Source organism: Rattus rattus, chromosome 7, assembly GCF_011064425.1.
Source record: "Rattus rattus isolate New Zealand chromosome 7, Rrattus_CSIRO_v1, whole genome shotgun sequence".
Classification (NCBI taxonomy): Eukaryota; Metazoa; Chordata; class Mammalia; order Rodentia; family Muridae; genus Rattus; species Rattus rattus.
Genome location: NC_046160.1, coordinates 97,438,570 through 97,460,265, shown reverse-complemented (window position 1 = coordinate 97,460,265; position 21,696 = coordinate 97,438,570). Strand labels below are relative to the sequence as shown.

Genomic DNA, 21,696 nt, shown 5'->3' with positions numbered 1-21,696 from the left:
TTATTCCGTAGTTGAGTCTGGCCTTGAACTCCGAACGAAGCCTCTGGGTCTCTCCCTCCCTGGGCTGGATTAGTGCTGGGGTTATAGCAGAGCCACCGTACCCCTTTAAACAAGTCCTTTGCATGTGTATTTTGTTTGTTTAAGCGGGTCCCTGTAGAAGGACAAGTGCTAAGCTACAGTGAATACACATGTTCACATTTTGGGGTTCCTGGAAATGGGGTTGGTAGGCCAAAGGGGGGATAGTGTTCTATACCCCCGCATCTATTTCAGCAGTGTAGACCGATTCATGCCTGAGTGAGAGCAAGAGACTCTGAAGCAGAGGCTGTGGTCGGGGCGCACTTGTCAGGGACGTCGTAGAGGCGATTCTTGTCCCAGACAGACCTGTGATTCTTAAGGGTACATTGTTATCTTCTTTTTCTTTATTCCTTTCCTTTCATTTTTCCCTTCCTTCCTCCTTCTCTCCCTCCCTTCCTTCTTTTATCGATAGGATCTCACTATGTAGCCTTGGCTGACCTAGAACTCACTATGTACACAGGCTGGCCTGGTTTGAACCCATAGAAATCTTCCCACCTCTGCCTCCTGAGTGCTGGAACTAAAGGCATGTGCTAGCTACCATCCCTGGCATAATATCATTTTAAACAAATTCTGATGAGTGTTCATAGTGGGTCCTGGTGGATTTCTGCTTCTTCATGTATCTCAGAGCCTTGTTACAGTGTATGTGCCTATGTCACTGCTGGGCACGTTCTCTGAACAGTTAGAGTTGGCAGTGTTGATGGAGGTGATAGACAAATGGATTCCACAGGAAGTGGATCGGTGGGCATGGGCACAAGGACTGGGGCTCTTTTCCTCATGGTCTTGGGTGCTGTTTTCCTATGGGTAGAACGTCAATCCTGCTGTTTCTGGGCAATGGGTGACCCATTGAGATTTGAGTAGGGAGGAGTGGATAGATGTTTTATGCCTCTGCTATGAGCGAGACTTCATGGGGAGCTGAGTGATTAGAGCTGGTTACAAAGTCACCCTTAGCCCCCGGATTCAGCCTTTAAATGTCTCGTGGAGTTTCTGCCCCAAAGGGAAAGCTTGGTGAATGTCAGCATCTATTGCTGTGCCTGCTTTAAGGGTGATAGGGGTAAGGGTTGGAAACCCCTGGACCAGAAGAAGCAGGCACATTTCCATGTTGAGAAAGCCAGGGTAGTCACAGCACAAGAGACGCCAGGGTAGAATCTTAGAAAGGGCAGGCTGGAGGGATGTCCACAATGACGTGAACTGAGTCCTGAGTGCAGAGCCAGTTGCCCAGACTCTGATCATTTAGGGAAGGGTCAGGAATGAATGCTTCATGCATGGCCTTGGAAGCAGGGCAGATTTGGGCTCCAGGGACACATCCCTGGTGTACTTAGGCAACACTCCTGTCCACCCTTCAAGCCCTGCCTGGGGCTTGTGCTCATCACCCCAGGCCTGTGAGGTCGTTTTTCAAGCAGAGGTGTAGACAGAGCCCAGGCGACATGAGGAAGAGTTATCTGTGCGAAATTTCTTTCCAGGCGTTTTCCTCACTCTAACCGCCTTGGCATGTCTCTGATTCTAGCTCAGATTTAATAGTTCAAGAACTACTCAATGCTCAGTCTTGGTGCAGAATTTCCAATGCTTGTCATTATCTGTCTGTCAATGTGAAGGCCATTAATGACCCATTGTGGTGACCTACAATGGGAGTGGGATGTGGAGGAGCTCTTTAGATGGGACTGATATCTGTGAGGAGAGCCTGGTGAGAGCCCATCCCATTTTTTCTGGCTTGGTGAGGCTGTGGACGGGTGATGAATGGCATTTGGGTCCTTCATCTGCGGTCTCTGATCCTGTTACCCGGAGCCAAGCGGATGCTTCTGACTCCTTCCTATGATCCCTCCCGTTCCTCTCTGACTCCCTCAGCTTCTTAGATGATTCAACATGAGTGAGTGTATGGGATGGAGGGTCAGGGATGGAGAAGATTCCTGGTGATGTTGGGAAAGGAGCTGAACAAATGGACCCAGGTTCTGGAAGGTGAAATTGGATCCAAAATGAAGGCAGGTTAGCACAGGTGTTGGCTAATACACGATCCTGTGAATGTGTGAGCTTTCTTTCCAGCATGGGGAAGACTGGGTTATAGCTACTCAGTGCCCGGCCTTGGTGAAGAATTCCCAACTCTTGTCATTATCTGTCTGTCAATGTGAAGGCCATTAATGACCCACTGTGGTGACATGGCCTTTATTTTCCACCTTCAGGATGCTGCTGAAGAACTTTTCCTTCAGTGGACTTGAACTTCCACTGTTTGAATCTGGCTGGAGCAAGAGGGAATCTCTCAGTCCTTTTCTGCTGCACTTTCTTCTGCTTCCGTAGTACCGTAGTACCATTCCTATGTCACTTTGTCCCAGTCCTTCCTGGCTCAGGCATTGTCTGAGATATTCAGACTCACCTGCAAACTAGAACCACGGTCAAAGCGAGGTATCTGTGTGTAATCTGCTGACCGCTTAACATCAGGCTCACCGTGGCAGTTTTCCATGGAACCAGTTCTCCCAGCAAGCATGCAAATTCCTGTATGATTGCCCCAGTCGCCCCTGTGCTTTCACAAAGGCAGAGTGTGGGAACCGGAGCTGTAGCTCTGTAGTTTTTACAGGGGTGTGACTTGGTGGGGAGGGTAGCTGTGGCTTTGGTTGCCAGGGATGATCGGTCCCCATCTTGTTTCCTGCCTCCTCCTTCCTCTTCTTTAAACCCACTCCTAACCCTTGGCTGGGTCCTCTAGGTTTGTTTCCCTGACAGTGGCTGCTGCTCTATCCATTTCTTCCTCCTCCTCCCTCTGTCTTTCCCCCACACAGGTCTTTGAGTTATGTGCCTCCTGTTCTCATGAGGTAAACAACACCAGTCTCACCAGGCTCCGCTCTTTCCTTTATAACTGCAACCTGCAGGGAGGGATGTGTTGGTCCTAGAAGGGGGACCTGGTGCCTGTCAGCTTGTCAGGAAGCACGAGGAACCAAGGGTAAAGAGCCCTAGGGGAGTGCTTTGGGGCCCATTTACTGGAGACAAGGTGGATTCAAAGCAAAATTAAAAGGGAAGCATGCTTCCTTCCGGTGGCTGAAGAGTGGAACAATGGTATGGGCAAGGTTGTCACATGGGCACAGGGTCCAAGACCCATCATACAAGACTGGCTTGTGATGGCCAGCAGCTGCCACACGTCCAGCCTTCATAGTCACAGAGAGAGTCTTCTCCAACATCAGTTAATTTCCACCATATTCCCCTGAGGCAGGCGTTTCTGGTGACTTGCTCTTACAGGAGGGAGGCAGCCTCTGACAGGGGTTGTGGCGTTTTCTAACATTCATGCATGGTAAGTTCTGCAGACCTCAGGGCTTCTCCAAGTTAGAAAGTAAAGCCAACCTGTCTTCCGGACATCCATACTGTTGCCAACTTCGGCTACCAGGAGAGCAGACGGACAGCTAATGGCTTCCTTGCTACCCAGGAGAGCGGACGGACAGCTAATGGCTTCCTTGCCATTAACCTGCAGGGCAGTGGAGCATGTGGTACCCAGACACATGGACAGTTTCAAATTTTGGCTCCTTAACCCCTTTGAGAGTGCTGGTCAGGACCAGCTTCTTCATTTACCAGCCTTGGTTCAGGTTGGAAATTCCAGGGATCAGCAGGGGACAGGGCAAGAAGAGATCTCGTGGCACAGAGATGGCCACACGGAAGTTGGTGGACTCAACACTGAGTCCAGAGCCCCCTTCCGGAGTCTTTTCTGGATGGCTTCCCAAACGAGAACTTTTCTTTCCCTGTGGTTCTGGGAACTGAACCAGGGTCCTGTATGTGCTAGGTAAAGTCTCTATCACTCAGCCATATCCCAGCCCTTCTTGAATGGTTTTGTGTCTGGGTGACTGAATATCCTGGCAGAACCATCAGGGCCAGTGGTTATTTCCTTCTTGTATTACTGAGGCTTGTTTAATTTCGGTTGAGTTTATATGATTATTTCTAGATGTGCTTTGCCAAATATGGCGTGCTAGGTACAGAGGACACTAGCGGGGGTGTGATTCCTGCCACCCTGGCTCTTTCAAAACCAGTGGGGGAGACACTAACATGCAGGCAACTGATTAAATTACCTTGGGGGAAATACAAGGAATTAGGATCCTTCAGGGAAGGCCATTAAACCAGTCTTAGGACATCAGAGAACACAGGCAAGCACCTAGTAGATGCTATTCAGGCCTCCAGAGGGTCACAGTAAGCATTAAAACAATCTATAAAGTTCCTAAAAGAACAGTTGTTCCATTTTCTCAAAGGCCTGCTCCCTTCAGATCAGAGGTCTGGTATGAATTTTGGGTTCTGGAAATTCTGAGTTTTCCAGGTGTTTGCGGTTTCAGCTGATTACAGAGTCACTAGCCCATCACGAGTGGTGACCACTGGGGCTTGTTTTGTGATACAGAGGAGTGGGCCAGTCCCTGGATCCTTGCTATGATCCTGGGGGACCTTCCCCAGAAGTTGCTTGAATATAGGAATGACAGGACCAGAGATGACATCTTCCTCAAGTGGGTCACAACAGGAACGCGGAGCTATTTCTGGGGACACTTTCTGTCAGGGAGAAGTCACAGCTGTCCCCTTTCTCCCTGGCCAGGGAGCTCTGGGCCACTTATTTGGTTCCTTTAGCCTTCTAGCCACCAGGCGCAGGCTGATCTTTAGGCCTTCCAACTCCAACCTTAATATTTCCTGAGCATCAATGGGGTGCCGATGCAAATCTCCAGTCTATTGCCATCCTGTAAGCCATGGGAGGGAGCAGCTGCATCACTAAAGTGGTACCTAGCATGCGAATCTACGGGAGAAGTCTGGATTCTTTACTATCGGTATGGCTGCCTCTGCTTTGGACCCGACACAGCAGATGACAAGTGAGTCTGTGGAAACCGTTCTCCCACTTTTATTCTGTGGTGCTAGTGGTAGTGTGTGTGTGTGTGTGTGTGTGTGTGTGTGTGTGTGTGTGTGTGTGTGTGTGTGTGTTTACATGTATGCATGTGTATGTGTACAGGTGTGATTACTCATGCATACATGTAGAAGTCAGAGATTGACTTAGGGTATCTTTCTCAGCCCTCTCATCTTATTTTTTTGAGACAGACCTGCTCAGTGGACCTAGAACTTGATGTTTGGGCTCCACTGGCTGCCAGCAAGCCCCTGGGATTCACTTCTCCCCCCTAGCACTTGGAATTAGAGACATGTGCCTTCTAGTGCTGGGAATTGAGCTCAGGTCCTCATACTAGTGTAGCAAGTGTCCTACCCACTGAGCCACCTTCTTCCCCTCCCCGTGTGTGTGTGTGTGTGTGTGTGTGTGTGTGTGTGTGTGTGATATTTTATGTGCACATGTGTGTGCAGGGTGCTTGGCATAGAAATTGAGCTGGTGGTGTTAGAAGCCACATGTAGATAAGAACTGCTTTAGGGAGACAGCGCTTGCTAACATCCCAAGGACTTCTAAACCAAAGTTCATCCTATGGACTTCTGGATTTCTTGTGTGAGGCCTGGCATGTGGGCCAGGAGCACAGAGCAAGCAAGTGGGTGTCCAGGGCAGGCCGTGCATCTGTGAATGGATGCTATAAGAAGATCGGGTCATTTGATGCTGTGTCTCTGAAATGCTTTTAGCTGAGGCTATCTCTCAGGTAGGCTCACTGACTTCTGCTGTTCATCTTTGAAGGGAGCCTGCTTAATCTGGCCCTGGACAGAGGGACAGTCACTGCAGGGTCCCTGCCTTACAAACCTGGTGGTAAGGTGGACTCTGGATGAGCCCGTCTTGGGTCCTCGGGTCCTCAGGCCTCTGCAGACCAGATCGCATGTTTTGGCTCAGGTTGTAGGGGCGTTTATTGTAAGCTGCATCCCTGTTTCCAGAAATAACGACTCCCAAAGCTTTATTATATAAATAAATGCTGAGGCAAATAGCTTTGGCTCGTTCTCCAACCAGCTCATATCTCAGTATCCCATTCATTCTAATTTAAGTTCCGCCACGTGGTTGGTTACCTCTGCTTGACTTCCATGAGTCTGGCCTCCTCCTTGTGCCAGGGCAAATCCTCCTGGGCTTGGGCCTATCCCAGAATCCCTTCTGCCTACCAGATGTCCCGCCTTCTATTCTACCCTTTTGTATAGGCCATAGGTTTTTTTTTTCATTTTTATTTTGATTAATTTATTTATTTTTATTGATGGGTGATGTATCCATATAGTACACAAGATTTTCTCTCTAGGCGGTTGCTGTGTCTGGCAATGAGCCTGCTGAAAAGTGTGATGGTGTAGACACTAGAGGTCACAATAAACATGCCTTGGCTCTGCCGTGGTCCTGTGACCCAGCGGGGGGACATCAGCAAGCTCCTTTACCTCTCTGTGCTCTGGCTGTCGCTCACTATGGATGACAAAGTTGGCAGAGGAAGCTGTGATGTCCGTTCTGGTCTGTAGCCTTTTATCTCTTGTCTGTCCACAGGCCTTGCCCCGGGCCAGCTGTACACTTACCCCGCCCGCTGCTGGCGTAAGAAGCGACGATTGCACCCCCCAGAGGACCCAAAGCTGCGACTCCTGGAGATAAAACCGGGTGAGTGCCCTGTTTCTGCAGAGTGAGTTTCTTGGCCCATGGCCGCTGCACCTCCATCCATAGAAGGGTGCTTGTCAAGTATGTGCGAGGTCTTGAGTGCAACCCCTCTACAATGAGAAAAAGTAAAAATAATAAAAGAAGCGAAAACCCCTCAATGGGGTGAGGTTCTGGCCGAAGAACGGTGCCCATGTGGTACACAGAAATGTGCATGTGCTCACTGTGTGTGTATTTCCTGTTGGCTTCCAAACATCTCTGGGCTTTGAGTGCATGTGCCATTGTCACCCTTGAGGAACAAAGCTAGCAGTAGCAGGGGCCAGGCCTCAGTCATCCCCCTCCTTCCCAGAGCCCAATACAAAGTTTGGTTCAGGCCTTCCCTTCCTTGTAGCATCAACAAAGACACCTTGACCCAGGTATGCTTTCTCTAAGAATCAGGGAACTACGTCACACACTCCCATGTGACACTTTGGAATGAAAGGCTATCTCTAAAGGCTAAATCTAGGCCTTGCTTTGGGGTTGTGGGAGTCAGGCTGTAAAACGCACCCCTGGGGTGCAGACTTCTTTACCTTGACTCTTCTGTAACTTCAGACATTTGGCTGTCTGTCTTCACATCCATGTCTGGGTTGCAAAACAGGACAGAGCCAAGGTAAATGTCATCTCACCTCAGACCCCTGCTCAGTATGTGGGGTCCTTAGTTCTCCTGGAACCCCTTGATGTTCGGATGGTTTCTTCTGCTTTTGACTCCACCCAGTGAATGGGTAAAAATGAAAAGTGAAATGTCAAGCAAGTGACCAGATTTTTAGCCACAGAACTGTCCTCAGTGTGATCAGGGCCGGGGGCCAGCACAAGTACTGTCATCCCAGCATGCTCCAGTCCAGGGTTGATGGGAGCTCTTTGGCATTTTTGCTCTGTGCTTGTATTTTCTGTTTGAATGACAGTGTGTGTTTGGCACTTTTCCATGTCTCCTTTGTTCTAGCCACACTTCAGGTACCTAATAGACGTGTGGCTAGTGGAGGTGTATTGGTCAGTGTGGTTCTAGGTCCACACAGAAGATTTGACCCCCCCCCCCAAGCAGCCACAGCAATGGTAATGGTGGCATCTGGACTCAACATGGGCTTGAGGCCAGCTGGGCAATGTAGTAAGTTCTAGGTCAGGCTGGGCTATATGGGACCCTTTCTAAACAAACAAACAAACAAACAAACAAACAAACACACAAACCCAAACCAGCAACAACAATGAAAGAATGCATTGGCTGCATGGCACACACCTTTAATTTCAGCACTCTGGAGGCAGTCAGGTGGATCTCTGTGAGTTCAAGGCCAACCTGATCCACATAGCAAGTTCTAGGACAGCCAGGGATACACTGTGAGATCCTCTCTAAGAAGTAAAAAAGAAATGAAAGAAAAAGCATAATAGTCCATGGATGGAGTAAAATCAAATACTTCTAGGATAAAAGACCTGGAGGCATCACTAACTCTGTTCCCTTCTTTATCACAGTCCAGCCAGGTTAAGGAATTTGTTCAAAATCACACAGGAATTCCTATGGGCCTGGCCTGGAATCCAATCTTTTTAAAAAAGATTTATTTATTTCATGTATGTGGGTACACTGTTGCTGTCTTCAGACACAACAGAAGAGGGCACCAGATGCCCATTACAGATGGTTGTGAGCCACCAAGCGGTTGCTGGGATTTGAACTCAGGACCTCTGGAAGAGCAGTCAGTGCTTTGAACCGCTGAGCCATCTCTCCAGCCCGGAACCCAAATTTATTGAGTTCAGGAAGTGTTTGCTGCTACATGTTGTAGATAGGCCTCTTTAGACATTTACTTTATGCTCATAAAATTAATATATGTATTAAATATTCAAATACACCAAGAGATAGTTTCAATTCCTTCAGTTGTAAGTGTTACAAGCTCAGACCTAATTAGCCTATACCAAACATGGGAAATGGGAACACAGAAGAGTAAATCCTGGGTGCCCAGAACTGTCGTGGGGGCTGGATGTATTGGGGAGTGTGCAGCATGCTCTTTTAATGGAGAGGTCCCAGACTCAGCACCTAGCAGAATAGTCCCCTTCCCCAGCTGTGGCAGAGAAGCCCTAGGGAGGACTGAATAGCTGACTGTGTTCATGTCTGCCCCACAAATTCTCACCATCCAGGGGTCTGAGTCACCAGCTTCCTCAGCAGTGGCTTCTGATTAGCATAGTGCTTGGCATAGCCCTTTCCAAAGCTTCCCCACTCAGCAGACACCTGCTCCTACCTGGAGCTGGGGCTTAGGGAGGGCATGGAAGGGAACAGTGCTTTAAGCTTATTTCATAGGTGAGGGCAATCAGCTTGCAGATAGAGTCAAGGGTGCTTTCTGTGGGTCAAGTGTCCAAGGAGCCCTGGACCACTGCTCATGGGCAAAAGGGGTTTTTGGGGGTTTGATCTGTCTCTCTGTAGATACTCACACTAGGTAACCTGGCCTCCCAGCATCTGCTTCCTGTCAGTGGCTGAGTGGGAGCAGCTGTGTTCATAGGTGCTGGCGACCCACCTCCATCCTTCGCCCACCATGATGGCTGAGGGAGAAGGCAGGGCTGCTGGTTTTTGGTAGCTGTCCCCTCCAACACGCAGTGGCTATATCTGAGACTCCTGGAAAGACTTGTAGCGTCTCTGCCTCAATCACGAGGCAGAAGTGTCTGTACCAACCTCAGGGAGAAAGGCTCAGGCAATGATGCTCAGGGTTCTAGAGCAGGATCTGTTGTGGAGAGAGCAGTCATGGCTCTGTGAGTGTGGACTCTGACAGATGTCCTTATCCCCCAGTGGCTGCAGCTGCAATGTCTTGGGAGGCCTGTTCTCCCAGTCAGGGCTCAGGTGCTGGTGACATAGTAAACAGCCAAGGCTGGGGATCAGGAACTTTAAAGCCATACGTGTTTCTAAGAGACACTTTGGAAAATCAGACCTACTATGAAACCCATGAAACCTGACAGCCAAACCTCCAAGCCTTTGGCCAAGTGCTAGTTATTTGCCAGCCTGATCTGAGTCTGTACTGCCTGGTGCTCAGAATATCTCTGCAAGTGGTGAGAAAAGATGTCTAGGAGTAGCCTTGGCCCTGCCTCATTAGCCTTACCCTGGCTCCTGGAAGCAGCCAGGATGGAATACCATCAAGGCAGCACGCTGTGATCTTCCTGGAGACGATACGGTGTGTGTGTGTGTATGTGTGTGTGTGTGTGTGTGTGTGGTGTGTGTGTGTGTGCGTGTGTCTGGTGTGTGTGTGTGTGTGTCTGGTGTGTGTGTGTGTGTGTGTGTGTGTGTGTGTGTGTGTCTGTGTGTGTGTGTGTCTGTGTGTGTGTGTGTGTCTGTGTGTCTGTGTGTGTGTGTCTGGTGTGTGTGTGTGTGTGTGTGTGTGTGTGTGTGTGTGTGTGTGTGTGTGTGTGTGTGTGTGTCTGTGTGGTTGTGGGGTCTGTGTGTGTGTGTCTGTATGTGTTTGTGTGTGTGTGTGTGTGTGTGTGTGTGTGTGTATGTGTGTGTGTGTGTGTGTGTGTGTGTGTGTGTGTGTGTGTGTGTGTGTGTGTGTGTGTATGTGTGTGTGTGTGTGTGTGTGTGTGTGTGTGTGTGTGTGTATGTGTTTGTGTGTGTGTATGTGTGTGTGTGTGTCTGTATGTGTGTGCACGCGTGCGTGCGCGTATGTATGTTTTACGTGTATGAGTGTACACGCGAGTCTGTGTTTGTGTGATTGTTCATCTATACAGAAGCCAGAGGATTGGATGCCAATCTCCAGGAACTATCCCCCTTGTCTCCCTTGGCCTTGAGCTGCTAATTCAGCTGGTCTGGCTGCCTAGCGAGCTATGAGAATTCTTTCTCTGCCTCGTCAGTGTTGGGATTACACGGACATAAAATTGTGCCTAGCTTTTAGATTTTATTTATTTTTAAATATAGATTCTGGGGATCGAACCCAGGTCCTCGTGCTTGCATGCAAGCTCTTTAATGACTGAGCCATCTCCCCATTCTAACACACGAGCCAAAGTTTCAAGAATATACCTTCAACATGGGCCTCAATGAGCACACAGTCCCCTTTGGGCAAAAGTAGTAGGTCACACTGTCTCTGGCTGGATTCCCACAAAAGGATGCCATGTTTGGTGAGTAGGGAATGCAGCCCTCTCCCGTGCCCTCATGGGGGTGGTGGTGCAGCCTGCTTACCTCTTAGTGTCTCTGCCTTCATCATTATAAGATGCAGTTTCTACTTAAGGGACCTCTTTCTGGGAGTATGTCCTCTCTAAACAGATTTGGATAATATTTTTAAATGGTAATTTCTTAATTTTATTCCATTTGATTTGGGCTCTAAGAGAGCTCAGAGTTTTGATTGATATCACTGAGAGTGACTCAGAGGGGAATCACTGATGGAGTCTCTGGAGAACTTGCTATAAATTCCTATTAGGTCAGCTCTCTGTGTGTGTATGTGCATGTTTATGTGTGTGTATATGTATATGCATGTATGTGTATAAATGTATGTGTGCATGTATGTGTGTGCACATGTGTATGCATGTTCATGCGTGTATATGTATGCATGTATACATGGGCATGTATGTGCACATATATGTGTGTGCACATGTATATGTGTATGTTTATGTGTGTATATGTGTGCATGTATAAGTGTGTTGTTGATATGTGTGTGTATATGTGTGAGCATGTGTATATGTGTGAAAAATGTGTGTATGTGTACATATATGTGTATGCACATCTATGCCCATGTGTTTGTTTGTTGTGTTTGTGTGTATATGTGCATGGATGGGCCTGCCACGGTGAGGAAAACAGAGCGGGACAAGGAGGGATATGGTCTCTTCTGTCTATGACAGTGGAGGGAAGTCTTAGTAGCCCCTTCAGTATTTAAAAAGTACTGGCTCAGAGCTGAGAAGATAACTCAGTAAGAGCTTACCAGGCAAGCACCTCTAATCTCAGTGCCAGGGAGGCAGAGGCAGAGGGTTCGTGGCCTTGCTACTCCATGCTAAGTCCAGTAAGATGGCTCAGTAGGTGACAAGTAGGTTGCCAAGCCTGATGACCTGAGTTTGACTCACTAAACCTACATAGTAGAAGAGCCCAAACAGCTTGTCTTCTGAAATTTGCATGTTTGTGCACACGTAGAGATACAGACACAGACACAGACACACACGAGCACACACACACAGATAGACACACACAAATCCATATAACAAAACAAGGAAAAAAATAGATGGTGAGTGAATGAAGAAGAATCCCAGCTTTGACCTCTGGCCTTCATACATGTGCACACATATGCATGTGCATTGACATATATGTGCATATATACAAATATGTACAGACACACATGAACACACACACAAAGCACAGGTCTATTGAACTAGACACTCTTTTGTTAGTGCTATACCATGTATAGTGTCTTAGTTACTGTTTTGTCGTTGTGAAGAGACATTGTGACCAAGGCAATTTTTTTAAAAGAAGGCACTTCACTGGGGGCTTGGTTACAGTTTTAGAGGGTTAGTTCATGAATTATGGTGTGAAATGGTCAGGCACAGCACTAGACCAGTAGCTAAGAGCTTTACCTCCTGATCAATAGGCAACAGGCAGAGAGAGAGAGAGAGAGAGAGAGAGAGAGAGAGCGAGAGAGAGAGAGAGAGAGAGAGAGCGCACAGCAGACAGACAGACAGACACTGTGCCTGGGACACCTCTAATAAGGCCGTACCTCCTCATCCTTTCCAAAAAGTTCCACTAATTGGGGACCAAGAATTCAAACATAGCTGATGAAGGCCATTCTCATTCAAATCACCACATGTAGTATATGTAATTTAATTTTTAGATACATATTATCTAAACTATAAGCATATTTAGTTATTGTGGCATTACTCATAACCACAGTAAGCAAAGATTAGAAACTATTCTAGAGCCCTTCAATGGAGCATAGTTAGATGCACACTGCATTCATAAAATGGAATATTACTTTATTTATTTTAAAATTATGATGCTTAGGCCTGATGAGAAGGACCCTGGTCTGTGTGAACTCAGGGTTGCTGCCTAGGGTTTGCTCGCCCCAGGTCATGAGTACCTCCATGTCAGATCTTCCGGAGACAGGCCTCTGTGAGCATCGTGCTCACCTGCAGCTTGTCTTCCTATCCTTGCCCTGCAGATCCTCGTGGGCTAGGTGCCCTATAAGCTCTTCCTGTGTCTGCACTGAGGTTGAGAGGTTGTCAAGGAACTAGATCTGGGCACAGGGAGGGAGGCTGTATTTGGCAGTCTCGAGATCCCCTGAAGAAGGTTCTGGCATGGCTCCCCTGTACTTCTGGAAGGACAGAGCTCATCTTCTATGAGACGGCTCCCAGTGGGGACAAGAAGAGCCTCCTCCTCCTCTGCCTGCCATTAAGTCCTTTGCTCCTGGCCAGAGTTACAGCCGGATGGAGGGGCTCCTCTGTCTGGTTGCTTTCATCCACCTCTGTCACCGCGACTGTGTCATCCCCCTATATTTATTTCTTGTTGGGGAGACAAATGTGTGGTGTGGGAAGAACTCTTTGAAGTCTCAGTATCCATGCTGTCCCTGGACCTCTGTTCCTCAAACCCCCACCCCACCTCCAATTTATCACGAGTAAAGGTCCCACAGCCCCCCACCCGCCTGACGTCTGAAGGACACCCCACACAACACTGTTTCTCTCAGCTGACTTACAGTTGAGGACAGTATTGTCTGTAGCTCGCACTTGGTCACGGAGACAGCACAAGGCGTTTTGCCTCGTTGAGATGTCATAATTCCTTCAACAGGAAATCTTGGGGCTAGCGAGGGGCCTTCTCCTGGTCACTCCTCCAAGAACAGAGCTCTACTCTTGAGGGGGGGTGTTAGCAGATGAGAAAGGTGTGAAGCGGGGGCAGGTAGTGGGCAAAAGCTACTTCATTCAAAAAGGGAACCATTAATCCTTCCTTCCCTCCCTTCTCCCCTTCTTCCTCCTCTTCTTTGTTTCTTTATTTTATTTTTTTTTAAAGACAAGGTCTCCCTGTGAAGCTCTGGCTGTCCTGGAACTCACTCTGTAGACCAGGCTGGACTCAAACCATTCCTTAATTCCTCTCTGGAGTAAATGCGCGGCTGCTTGAGCGTCTCCAACTCCAGACCTTTGGTCCCTGTGGTCCTGGGAAGATGGAGATATCTTCATTTCAGAGGACAGGAAGCTGTGGTGCAGATTAGGAGGTTAATTTCTCAAGGGTGTTGGTGGTGAGGCCAGGGGACACTAAAGGGGGCAGCAGGTCAGGACTGGCACTGTTCTCTCCAGGACCTGACACATACACTCATCCAGGGGCTTGAAGACGCTGGCTTTAAAAATCGGAATCTTTCCTGCTCCCTGTGAGCCCGAAGCCCTGTCAGCACCCCCGGCCCGAAACTCAAGCAAGCATCCGTTTCTCTGCCCTCCTTACTGAATCCCAGGAGGGAAGGCTGCCAGGAATGGGTTCTGGTTCTTCTCCTCCTCCTCTTGTTTTGGGCAGGCTTTCAATGACTGGGGATGAATGACCAGGATATACTTCCTTCCTTCCTTCCTCTGGCTGCTGGGGGAAACTGACAGGAGGGTGGGACGCCTGAAGGAGACTGTAGCTCAGGATGCCCCAAAGCAGAGAAAGTCATAAGCCAGGGACAGCGACCCTCAGAGGGGTGCCCCCAAGGGAAAGGTTCAGGAGGAGGTCTGAGGCTGCCCAGGGTGCTGTCCCTGCTGCGCTGAACTGCCAGAACTCTACAGATGGGAGCAGGCTGTGGCCAACTTCCCCAGCTCTTGCAAATCCTGCATCTTAATTAGTTCCCTACTGTTTTTGTACATGGCCCACATTTTAATAGTCTCTAGGCTTCTTCCACCATTTGCTCTCTGGCGCTCGATGTGATTTCTCTTCTCCCCAAGACAGTTCCCCGGCTCCCCCAACACCCTCCCGTCCAGGAACAGCTTAGGAACGCTGATGTGCCAAGCATGTAGGTTGAGATTGATGGGACTGTCGGCGGGCTCCTGTGCCCCCCGGCCCTCCCCCCTCTGCCAGGCGCTCCTTAGATGGATGAGTCGGGTGGGGGTGGGCACAGGGAGGGCAGTGGAGAAGAGACAAGTAAAGCCCCGAGCTAGGTGTGAGGCAGTGGCCAGCCAGCGTGACCTCCCACCGGGCCTGCCCTGGATGCTGCTGTGTCCTTCCAAGGGAGAAGGACACTGGCTCCCACCCCCATCTGTCAGGGTTTATCTGCCTCTGTGTGGGGGTTTCTGAGCTTGGTATGGCCAGGAGAATGGATGCCTTCAAGTGCATCAGGGGAAATGACCTGTCATTTATCTCTTTCCTGCAGTGTCAGAGCCTGCAGCCATCCATCCTAGATGCCTGCATTGGCCGCCTCCTCTGCTCCCGGTGGCCCGGTGAGCAAGGTAGCTGGGCGGGCCTCCAGCCTACTCCATGCTGCAATGGCCTGTGCCCCTGGCACCTGCTCCCTGAAGTCTCAGGTGGCAGAATTGGGGTTGACAGAATTTAAGCCCTGTTTTGGCACTGCTTATGTTCCTGGCAAGGGACAAAAGCCTAGAGTTAGAGGTGGGCAGGGTAGCCAGCCACGTGGCTGCCGCGGTTTCCAAAGCTTCATTTTGTAGATGGGCCAGAGGGTCCCATGTTTAGAGCAGGGGCTAAGGCTAAGAATTACTGAAGTCTGCTCTTGTATACTCTTCTACTTCTGTCTTCTCACTGACACATGTAGGGCCGGGACCCCATCTTGTTCTTCACCTGTATCCCTAGAGGCCAGCACAAGGCCTGGTGTGTGGTACATGAATGATAAAGATTTGTTAAATGAAGCCGGGAAACAGACTCAGTAGTCATGTCCTTACACGGATGAGAGAAGTTGCGAGAGGGAGAAGCCTTGGCCCAGAGCTGGGCTTCCTGTCCAGCTCTGTCATTGTCCTGGGCCTATATTTAGTCATAGGTTATAGACCCCTTTCCTACTCTTATAATCTACTGGAGAAAGAAAACCCTGAATGGATACGACAAGGCCTGCATCCAAGTTCAGATCCCCCAATCATTGGCTTCGGGAGCTTCGGTGGTTACCTGGGAGATCAGAGCCTGATTCTTCACATATGAAACATGGGTAAGGGTGGATTTTTAGGGTCGTTCTAAAGGCCACGTGGTGTGTGAGGAGGCACAGAGATGTTGCCTCTCCAGACACCGTGGAGTGGGCTCAGGGACCTTCACTAAGGCTGTGACACTCCTTGGTGTCAGTGAAGAGATTATTACAGGCAGCTTGAAGCACCGCAGGGAAATTGTGTGCTGTCTGGTCTGGAGCCAGGAACACATTATATCCCTGAGTTGCCCCCCAAAGCCCCGTTCTAGCATCTTCGATGTTGAGGAGAGCTCTCGGAACCTGGTTGTGGGAGCCACTGTCTGCTTTTACTTTAGCTGTTGTCCTGTGATATGCGGGGGCATAGAGCTGTGGTATGATATGCTAGGCAGGCCCATATGCCTGAAGCCCATCTTCTGCCCTTGGTGGAAGCTGCTCTTCTTTCTTTTGGAGAAGGATTCCTCTTTCTTGCCCAGATAAGGATCCATATCATGGTCCCCCAGCATCGGGCATCTGTTCTCGACACGGATTTGCTATATTTAGAAGCCCCCTTGCTTGGGAACCAGGGCACTCACTCACTTGTGCCCAATGTACTCTGGGGTCTGACAAGGAGAATCTAAGCTCCCTGAGGACAGAGCTTTGCCTCTCTTCTGCCAGCTTCCTCCCAGCATGGGCTGATCCTGGGGCTCTGTAAGTAGTGCAGAACCTCCTACCTGGTCTCCCCGTTTTTGCCTTTGCCCTCCTTCAGAGTGACCCTGTTAGTATACAGGCATCATCCGGCCTCTCTCTGCTCAAAACCTCCTGTGGCTAACCACCACACTCAGGTTGGAAGCTGATATTCTTGCTGCCACCCACACAGCACTTCAGAGTCCCTGTAACAACCCTGTGAGCTGCCCTCCCGTGAGCCCCCGACTCACCGTGTGTTCCAGGCGAATGGCAGGTTTAGGGCAGACGCACTAATAACTCCCTGGTGCCTGTGACGTCTTTGCATGGCGATCAGAGCAGGCCCCTTGCCACTTCTCTCCCAGGTTCATGCTTTCCTGGCCATATTTAAAAGTACCTATCACCCTCCAATCACTCCCCAGATGCCAGCTTCTCTGCCATGCTGTCTTCTCTCCAAAGCACCAATCACCAGATGCCAGACTGTAGCCTTCACGCACTCACTTCTTATGTCCCTCTCCAACGGCGCCATTTCTTATGAAGCTGAATGTAAGCTCCATGAAGGCAGGGGTTTTTGTCTCATTCACAGCTGTGTCCCCAGCGCCTGGAGCAGCCTACTGCATAGTAAGTTCTCCGTCACCCGAAGTCAAACAAATGAACAAGGCTGGGTGCTTTCCACGGTGCTGTTTCTCCTCCAAAGCTGCAGGGGGCTCTCCATGGCAGTGGGACAGGGAGCTATGATTGGAGCTGTGTTCATGCTCCAACTAACTCTTCTGTCCCTTGAACTGCTCCAGATTCTGTCTGGTTGCTTCTTTTTTTCTCCTGGGCCATACCCATTCTTGGGAAAGTTGGGTCTCACACGTTCAGTGACCTGAGAGTGTTGGAAGGCAAGGCGTTTGGGTTGAGGTGCACAAGAACAGGGAGGATGGAGGGGGAGGGAGGAACAGAGCCTGGCTCTGGACCATCTCTGGGCTCAGATCCTTTATAGCTGCTCTCTCTTTTGCTCTTTAGCGACAGTGGGAGGTGGGCTTTGTTCTCTCAGTTTTACAGATGAGGCGATCAAAGCCAACTGTGTGATTTAGAATTGAGATTTCATCCCCAAACATCCAGTTGCCTCAGCCCCTCTGAACTACTTTTTACTTATTTATTTACAGACAGGATGATCTCATGTAGTCCAAGCTGGCCTCGAACTTGCTGTGTAGCCAAGAATGGTCTTGAAATCCTGATCTTCATGAGTGTGTGCCACACGTCCATTTATGCAGTGCAGGGTGTGGAGCCCTGTGCATGCTGGGCCTGTGTTCTGTCAGCCGAGCTGTAACTCCAGTCCCTGACCATTTTAACAGTTTCAAGCTTTATAAAGGTACACTTGAGTGTGTGCACTCCATGAGATACATATAGATGTATCTACCACACATATGTGGTACTACAGGATTAGTTTTTGTGTGTACTCATGGATGTATCTGTGAATATGTACGAACATTTCATGTATATGTATATATTTATTCTACTATGGGAGTGTGCGTGTCTGTGTGTGTGTGCCTGTGTGCATGTATGTGTGTGCCTGTGTGTGTGTGTGTGCCTGTGTGTGTGTGTGCCTGTGTGCATGTATGTGTGTGCCTGTGTGTGTGTGCCTGTGTGTGTGTGCGTATGTGACTGTGTACATGTGTGCGTATGTGTATGTGTGCGTGTGTACATGTGTGCGTGTGTGTGACTGTGTGTGTGTGTGCCTGTGTGTGTGTGCCTATGTGTGTGTGCCTGTGTGTGTGTGCCTCTGTGTGTGTGCATGTGTGTTTGTGCCTGTGTGTGTGTGCCTGTGTGTGTGTGCGTGTGTGTGTGTGTGTCTCTGTGTGTGTGCATGTGTGTTTGTGCCTGTGTGTGTGTGTGTGTGTTTGTGCCTGTGTGTGTGTGTGCGTGTGTGCATGTGTGTTTGTGCCTGTGTGTGTGTGCATGTGTGTGCCTGTGTGTGTGTGTGTGTGTGTGCGTGCGCCTGTGTGTGTGTGTATGTGTGTGTGTGCACGTGTGTGTTGAGAATACCCAGATGCACTCCTTCAGCAATTTTAAGTACAACAACATATTGTTAATAAGCAGTTACCACTCAGTGTCCTGGCTCTCCAGAATGCAGTCACCCCCCTACCTGAAATCTTATGACCTCCTCCAGTGGTCACACACACCTTGGAAATGTCTCCTCCACCAAGCCCATTTCTACCATAATGCTTCTCTCTGTCCTTCTTGGGAACCTGTACTTGTCCTGCAGGCTGACTTAGTGGTGATTTTCCTTCGATATCATAGATGTTTCTTTGTAAAATCTGTAGAGATGCTTCTCCGTAGTACTAACCTCAAATTCTAGAACTTACCTTAACCGGCCTGTTTTGAGGAATGTGGGCAGGTTCGGCAGGGCGAAGGATGGTCCTCCTGTTGTGTGGAGGGCCTGCGATTCTAACACAAGCTGTAACAGGACAGAGCTGCAGCCTGGGTGACAGGTCCTTAACACGACCTTCATTTATTTTGGGCTTTAGGAGTCCCAAACCAGGGAATCAAATGCGGCCAAGAAAAGGCCTTCTTAGGGAACAAGGAGTTGGATCCCTGGACCTGCCACCACAGTAGGAAATCAGCTCTCTGGTGGCTTCCCCCTTTCTCTCCATGAGCCTGAGAGTCTGCAGGGATAAATGAAATCCTGATTCTTAAGCTCCTCGCTCCTTGGTGTAAGTTGATGTACAAATCCAAGGACGTATGATGAGCTTAACTCCTCAAAATAATAAGCACACAGAAGAGAAAACGGCACATTTGTATTTCTAAAGAAAACCTAGAGACAGTTATTTAAAAAAACAACCATGACAACAACAAAACCCCTGAGCACTCATGGGCTAGCAGGAGATTTTTTTGCCATTGTCTGTGCTCCCCCCCCCCCCCCATGGCTCTATCTCTAGGCCCCTGCGTCAGAGGGAACCCATGATGGATGGACGGATGGATGCGCCTTGTCGGGGTGTTTCACCACAATTTCCCTTGGGGCAGCCTGTCTGTTGGCAGAGCCCAGCCTCCCGAAAGATGGTATCTCTTGCAAACTCGACAGCTAACAGACAGCTTCTCTCTTTGTATATTTCCCCAAAGAAGACCTGTCTTAATCTGTTTTCCTTATATATATACAGCATATTTTATTATAATCCATATATGACTTGCAGGTTCCCGGCCCCCCATCCTTAGCCTAATAATGAAGAAGGAGAGGGAGTCAGAGGCTCAGGGAGCCTGTGACATCCAAGGCGTTTGCATTTTTAAATGACCTGGGATTTAATTACTCACTCTGCTCCCGTGTCGCACTCTCAGACTCATCTCGCCTGCATCCTGTTAATGAGCTCAGAGGCTCCAACAACCCAGTGGAAGCCTTTCTTTTGGTGCATTGGGTGGCAGGCTTAGGGCACCTGTGTCAAAAGCTTATGGCTTTGATCTGCACCGGGAGGACGGCTGCCCTGTCCATCCGGAGCCTGGGGAGAATCCACTGTGCTTCACTGGCATTTTTTTCCTTCCTCTGCTTTTATTTGTGTTTTTTTTTCTTCCGATGCTTCAATCCTTATTTGTCTAAGAGTTTTCTTTTTCCTCTCTCTCTCTCTCTCTCTCTCTCTCTCTCTCTCTCTCTCTCTCTCTCTTATTTGGAAACCGATTTGCTTCGGTTTGCACAGAAGCTGTCTCTGGTGTGATGGATCGTGCTGGAAGTCACCCAAGGAGTGTCTCTGTTCCCAATTAGAAGTGGAGGCAGAGCTGCCTCCGGGTCCCAAGGAGGTGGCTGGCTTTGGGTGACAGCTGCTGCCACTCTGGAAAGAGTAACGATCCATAGGTTCATATCCGTGTGTATAAAATCAGACTAATTTAAAGATGAAATATGTGTGTGCGTTTTGGTCCATTTTCTTTTGATGTTAAATGTTTGATGGCTCCTGTCAGGTTATGTGGTCTCCAACTTTGTGTGAGGTTAAACAAGAGAGGCCTTTTAAAGAGTCGCTGGATCCTATATCTGGATGAGCCACATTAGAGTAAAATTAAATCAGTGACATCCCCAGGGGCTCCCAGGAGTGTGCATGCCGTATGTACGTCAAGGGAGAGCTTGGACCCGTCACCTTTCTCCTTGATGTGTACTGGGACCCCCTGGGGTTAAGACGCATAGATTGTACCCTCTGCTGGGTTGCCTTGGGGGCGGGGCTAGCCTTTCATTCCGCCTAGCCAAGCTTTACCCAGAATGCTTTGCAAACAGGGTTTGCCAGAGGTCAGCCTGAATGCTGCTCTTGGAATGGTACTCCATTGGGCATTAAGCAGGCAACATTAAGAACCACGTTTAAATTCCATCCACTTACTGAAAGCAAAATCTTTGTAAGCATTTCTTTTAATGCTGTAAAGCTGCTCTGTCCAGTGGGGTAGCCACCGGCCCCTTGTGGCTTTGGAGCCCTCCTCTGAATTTAGATGCGTTATGGGGGTCGGGGGTGGGGCATACATACCAGTGAAGTCTAAAAGAATGTAAAATATCACATCAGTTTTCAGATATCAATTTCATATTAGAGTGGTAGCGTTTAGGACAGAGAAAATATAAAACTTAATTGCACCTCTTTTTTGCTTTATCAAACAGTAACTAGAAAATTTAGGACAATACCAGCGGCTTTTATTGAATTTCTATTGGAACATTACCATCGGCGATTAAAATTTTGGTAATAATTACTTAGCATTTGTGAGACACTCAAGCTGTCCTCAGGTTCTTTGTGCATATCACCCAATTTTGAACCCAAGTTTTAAAGAGAATAAAATATAAAAAAAAAAATCAACATGTCGCATTGCCCGCAATGCTTGGCACACTAAGTTCTGGGGTGGGTCCTTTTGAAGTATCTTTATACAACATACGGCCTTGTTTGAACCTTATACTAACGCTATGGGATACATGCCTGTATCACCCCCATGTAATTTATCAACAGAGACTTATATTAAGAAACTGCCCCAAGGCAAGACCGACTAGGCCAGTTTGAAAATGGAACTATATGAGCCAATAAAATGTTTTGGCAATTAGGGGAAAATGATTCCACTTTGTCTCTGTGATATAAAGCTCCCTCCCCCGTACACTGTTTTTCTTCTGAAGGCACTGGTCCCGGATGTCACTGGATGTCCCTTGGAGGCCTTCACAAGCCAGGAAGCCCACTGCATTTTCACCACCACGGCTCCATTTTCGCTCTTGAGTCCTACCTCGTGCCTGCCAGCCAGTCCAGTTAAAGAGGATCAAGTAGACTGAGCGCCAGAAGACAAGATGGAAGCATATTTAGCAGGAGGGTTGGGCGGGGAAGAGTGGCAGGCAGGGAGAGGAAGTTCCGTAGCCCACCGGAAATCCCGCATGGGTTTCCGGGTTTGGTTTCCTGAGGGCAGAGAGCTCCAGAGATGCTCTCAGGGAGCAGAGCT

At 48.9% G+C, this 21,696-nt stretch overlaps 1 protein-coding gene across 4 annotated transcripts in view; it reads left to right on the top strand.

The window, feature by feature from the left end:
• The window catches only part of Dpf3 (double PHD fingers 3), a 274,033-nt gene that overhangs the window by 131,133 nt on the left and 121,204 nt on the right, over window positions 1-21,696 (top strand). For all 4 annotated transcript variants that reach the window (XM_032908086.1, XM_032908088.1, XM_032908089.1 and 1 more), the window contains exon 3: window positions 6,458-6,565. In XM_032908086.1, the coding sequence (XP_032763977.1) occupies window positions 6,458-6,565 (108 nt within the window). The remainder of the gene's footprint in view (window positions 1-6,457; window positions 6,566-21,696) is intronic.